Here is a 5,382-nt window from a genome sequence, read left to right as displayed (position 1 = left end):
AATTTCTTAAGGCTTAGGGCTTAAATCTCTATTGTAGACTGGGACTAAATCCCAGTCTACAATAGATGATTTAAGCCCTAAGCTTTAAGAAATTGACCAATCACGGTCAAGTATGAGTAGAATGCGCGACTGTGATTAGTCAATTTCTTAAGGCTTAGGGCTTAAATCTCTATTGTAGACTGGGACTAAAGATACGCGATCTTTAAGATGGTTTTTTCGTAAAATCATCGGTTTATTTTACAGTTTATTCCGTACATTAACACGTGCAAAGTAAGGCCAATTAAATTAAAATTGACCGTCTCAAGGTTCGAGAAAAAAAAAATGTTACACGAAATATTACGTGTAAAGCGCGTGAAAATTATTATTGCACGTAGCCATGTAATTCGTTGTAATATTATTACACGTGAAACATTTGCGTATGATTGTTCAGTCACCTTTCAATCTGGACGATTACTTTTCAATCGCGATCACTCTCCAACTGTGAGGAGGAGAGAGATTATAAAATCATTCCGTGGACGTGGTTTCGTGAAATTAATAATACAAGTATTACTATTTCTAAAAAGCGATTGAGATACTGCAAATGACGTGATCTGGTTGCTTGCTATATGTTAATCAACGTGATCTTTATTCACCATCCCTGTATGCATCGTGTAAAAATATACTTTTAGTTATTAGTACATGTTCATTATACAATCGCCTCGAGAAACATGTGGCTTCGTACACATGTCGTATCTCTAATAAAAACGCTGCTATTCGCAGTCTGCTTCGCCTAATTTAGTACCGATCATGTTATTGCATCGATAATATTAACATAATTAATTTCCGAGGAAGCCTCTAAGTTAACAATTTTTAACAGTTGAAACCAGTGCGCGACAACTATTTCGACTCGCGTATTGGAACGGAGCGAACAATGGATCGAATTCGAATTGATATTTCGCTAGTAACACGTCTCTTAGGCCTTAAGTTTCACTAGATCGCTTTGGTTCACAAGCGCGAGCGTAAATAAAGCGCCATTTTATAAACACTGGAATAAATCTGCTCTAAATATCGCATAAGAAAAGTACCGCACTACTTGCGTACTGACTAATATCACCAATCGACACGAATCAATAGCGCTTCTAGGGAGTGTACTTTATGTAATTATTACCGGAGAACAAGGCACAATTTCAGACTTAACCATCAGCCGCGTGTATCAACCGTTTAACAATTGCACAAAAATATTTTTGTCTCCTTGCACAATAACAATTATTCACATTGACTATACATATACTAATCTTGCAAGGGAAAATTATATTTGTCGTACATACTCGCCTATTATATTTAATGAACTTAACTAGATTAGCGCGTCACAATCGGACGAGCGATGATAATAAAAAAACAGCCGGATCTTAATGAAATTGCACGACTTGTGCCGCGAACAGTACTTATTATAGCATGAGTCACAGAGCCGATAATATTTTAAGAACGTTAAAATATTCAAACGTGATCACAGAGCTAATCTAATCTTGTCTTGTTCGTAAAATCTGAAATATACAATCAGTTTAGATAATCTTATGCCTGATAAAGGTGCTTGTGTGAGATTATAAAATAATTCATGAAGTAATCTTGCGAAATGATCTTTTTTTTAAGTTTAATTCTTGACGAGGCGGGCAGGGACGCTACATACAAATATCGTAAATACAGCAGAAACTCAATTTGGACATTCCACGGCTGTAGACACGTTCCGGGAGGTTTAACGAATGTCCAAGGATGAGATAATGCGTGACTGCCATTTATTTACATTGTGTGTGTGTGTATGTGTGTATGTGTCATAGCACATACATACTAATGAAATAGTTGATAGAAGTATATATATATACAAATAACCCTAAATTACCGAGCCCATTTACATTCTGATTCAATAAATTTGCGGTCAGTCTTTCTTTTCGAAAACCGGTCTTGTATGTAAATAATTTCTGAAACTTAAACAAATCTTGGCACACAAAGACACAAATATGGAAAATAAGTCAGATGCTGTTAAATACTTTGCGTAAAATTTATGGACTCTACACGTGATGCCGGCTCTGGCTATATCGAACATAATTCAACTACAGTTATTCTACTCGGCAGGACGTGATAAAGAAATCACCGGATGAAAATCATCGAACGAAGATAGATTGAATGAAAGGTGATTAGACTGAATGTCATTACTAATGATCGTTCTGTCGCTTGATTGAACCAAGCTTTTTTACCCACGCACTCAAAAAATGCTTCTGTATATTTCTCTATGATTCAATTAATGGCTCAACTCCAAACATCACTAGAGTATCGCTTTTGTGACTCCATCTTCTTGATGTAATTTGCGGCGTCAAGCTCCGACATTTTGCCACGTTCCATCACCACTTTGAGCAATATATTGTGCACGTCGCGTGCCATGTTTCTCGCATCCCTGAGGAAAACACGGATAATTTACATATACATTACGAATAGAAATTTCCTTTTTGGAGCAGAATAAAGTAGGTGCTTCAAACTAACCCGCAAACATAAATATGTCCGTTTTGTTCGCCGATAACACGCCACAATTCCTCCTTGTTCTGCTCGAGCAGGTGTGTGACGTAGACCTTGTGCGACTGCTCCCGGCTGAACGCGACGTGCAGCGTTAGGGTGCCGTTCTTCACGTATTCCTCTAACTCTTCACGATAGAGATAGTCCTCTTGGCTTTTTCTGCATCCAAAGTATAGTATCGTGTCGCCCGTTTCTTTACCTGGGGGATTAAGATTCAAATATCAGTATTTTTTCTACCGCGATGAAAATGCTCCGTTATGTAGCGTCGAGACCAGGAACGTGCTTACCTTCCCGTCTTGCGAAATCCCGTTCCTGTATGAAGCCCCTGAACGGCGCTAGACCGGTTCCCGGGCCAACCATGATGATGGGAGTGCTCGGGCGCGTCGGCAAACGGAACTGGGACTTCCTCACAAAGATCGGGACAAGGCAAGGCGGATCGGATGGATGTTTCTGCTTCAGCCAAGTGGTGGTCACGCCCTTGTTTATCCTGCCGGTCGGAGTTTTGTACTCTACCACCACCGCCGTAATATGGACCGAAGCTGGATGAAGCTGAAATAAGAATTACGATTTTCATTCAACTCATTTTTCCAATAGAACGATCCTATCATTCTTAAAATCCCATGCTCGATTTAATTAAGAGAAGAAAAAAAAGGTACCTTCGGAGACGAAGATATCGAGTAATATCGACACTGTAACCGTGGCAAAATTTCGCACAGATGATCCAATGGTGGTTTCAGGCTGGGAATATCCTCCAGAATGTGCACGATGTTGCGATTCTCTTGAATTATCCATTGCTGATAGGCCGCTTTGCCTTCGGCGGTGGTCGACGCCATCAGCTTTAGTTTCTCCTTGTCCGCGGGATCGCTCGTGTATTCTGCTAACTCCTTGAGAACGTGCGTGCGCGGGTTACTTGTAATGTCCAAGTAATGCGTCAGGGCAGTTCTGTAGCTGCAAGGACAAGGGAACGGATGTTTCTTCGTGGACTCCTCTGTAAAACAAATAAGATTATTTTAAAGATATACAAATAAATCCTGGTGCGAAAATTGAGAAAGAAAAGGGAACGAGAAGAGAATAAAGAGCAAGTAAAAATACCATCTGTATTCGTCAGAGTGAAAACAGTATCCAAATTCATGCCACATTGTTCGCCAATTTTGTTCACCAGCTCCGCGTCGTTCACGGGATAGACGGCCAAATGATCGCCTGTTTCGTAACGCATCTTAGAGTGCGCATCGATATCAAACTCTATGTGCATGCACGATCTCTCGGACGTTGGTCCGTGCAGCTCGCGATTCACTCTTACGGGAGCCAAGAATGGGTTCTTTGCATCATACGGCCTGTAGACAAAAGATCAAGAAAAGTTAAGCAGGAACAGAGATTATGTCACGCAATTCCGTAGTAAATAAAAACTTACGGGTTCTGATTCGTGAAGGAATGAAGACGAGCGATCTCTCCAGTGTAGATGCGCTCAGCCGACAGATCCACGTGCTCTGTGAGCTTGTATTGTCGAAAACTGACATCCTCACCAGCTCCTTCGATGCCGAAGAACTCACAAACGGCCGGCCAAAACTTATCTTTCCACGTGATGAAGTCATCCTCTATGCTGCAGTACAGATATTAATTAGTAAGAAAACAAAATTCTATATCGTAGAACTTGGAATGACTGAAAAAGAAATAAGGTATATTTGTAATCGATGCCACGATAAAAGAATATTCACTTTAAATTGTAAAGTAAAGGACACTGGATAGAAAAGAAAGACTATTCAAAACCTAATAGAGGGGTCCAAGGATATTTTATATTGAAGCGAATCGAATTAATCGAATGGAATCGTTGAAATATAACTTTTAATTAACAATATCATTATTATTAGATTCAATTTTTAACACACAGATAATGAAACATTTTGATACGAAAAAACAATATTGATTACATAATATAAATTCTTTTAATTACCCTTTATATTATGTAGTTAACATTTTATTAGCATTTATATTATGTGTAATTCTTAAAAGATGTAAATTTAAAAAAAAAACATTTAAATATTTGAAAGTATTAAGACCAATCAAATAGTTTACCGAATCTTCCGATTGAATCCGACTCGATTCGTATTCAAGAATATCTTTAGAACCTACTTTGCGTCATCATCGCCAAGGCCTAGCTCGACAACGCGCGTAGCACCCAATTGCTCCAGTCTGTGATCCACGTATATACCAATCTCATTGTAATGTTCGTAGGTTTTGTTACCCAAGCCGAATACCTGAAAAGAAAGTGGGTGAGCGATTAGCGGCGATTGCGTGCGTGCGTTCATATCTTTATAGTATACTATATGAGCGCAACAATTGAAATGTTTGAACCGTAATCATAATGCAATACATTCGTTTGTGACGCGACTCGAGCTCTCATCTCGAATCTCGATACCTCGAATCTCGACACCACGTGCGTTATGCGCGACATCGCTGCACGCCGTCGCACCGCGACAGCCGCGATGCAGCGGCGACGGTGGTGCCGCAGGGTGAATCGGAGCAGCCTATCGCACGACATTCCGACGTTTACTAGTCCTGAACTCATAATAATGTTCATGAATATGGACGTGGCACCGAGCACGATAACGCGGTCTTGCGTACTTCCGACGCTACCGTGCACCGGCGCTTTCACTTTCTGTCTGAGAAATTACAATTTCACATATCTGATTCATCGACGCACGTGCGACATGCACTCTCCTCCCGGTCTTGTGCAATACACCGTGACATCGCGAACGAGAGGGCGCCAGTGGCGCCACCAGTGATGCACACTGTGAACTAGTGTCGCCAACCAGTGATATGGCAGTCGAGCGCGTGGAG

General features: G+C 40.5%; 1 protein-coding gene across 5 annotated transcripts in view; it reads right to left on the bottom strand.

The window, feature by feature from the left end:
- Window positions 1–602: 602 nt before the first annotated feature.
- Window positions 603–5,382, bottom strand: part of LOC105570611 (NADPH--cytochrome P450 reductase) — a 27,934-nt gene continuing 23,154 nt past the window's right edge. For 3 of the 5 annotated variants that reach the window (XM_012027942.1, XM_012027941.1, XM_012027940.1), the window contains exons 5-11: window positions 4,675–4,799; window positions 3,956–4,144; window positions 3,637–3,878; window positions 3,201–3,532; window positions 2,832–3,093; window positions 2,515–2,743; window positions 603–2,428 (exon numbers count right to left, since the gene is read on the bottom strand). In XM_012027942.1, coding sequence (XP_011883332.1) covers window positions 2,284–2,428; window positions 2,515–2,743; window positions 2,832–3,093; window positions 3,201–3,532; window positions 3,637–3,878; window positions 3,956–4,144; window positions 4,675–4,799 — 1,524 coding nt within the window. In that variant the 3' untranslated portion in view covers window positions 603–2,283. Of the gene's footprint in view, window positions 2,429–2,514; window positions 2,744–2,831; window positions 3,094–3,200; window positions 3,533–3,636; window positions 3,879–3,955; window positions 4,145–4,674; window positions 4,800–4,945; window positions 5,275–5,382 lie in introns of those variants that run through there. The other 2 variants (XM_012027943.1, XM_012027944.1) reach the window with 2 other exon arrangements.

The sequence above is a fragment of the Vollenhovia emeryi genome, unplaced genomic scaffold (assembly GCF_000949405.1).
Source record: "Vollenhovia emeryi isolate VEMERY1.0 unplaced genomic scaffold, V.emery_V1.0 DF939120.1, whole genome shotgun sequence".
Classification (NCBI taxonomy): domain Eukaryota; kingdom Metazoa; phylum Arthropoda; class Insecta; order Hymenoptera; family Formicidae; genus Vollenhovia; species Vollenhovia emeryi.
The sequence above is the reverse complement of the archived record's forward strand: the minus strand, read 5'-3'. Positions and strand labels throughout refer to the sequence as shown.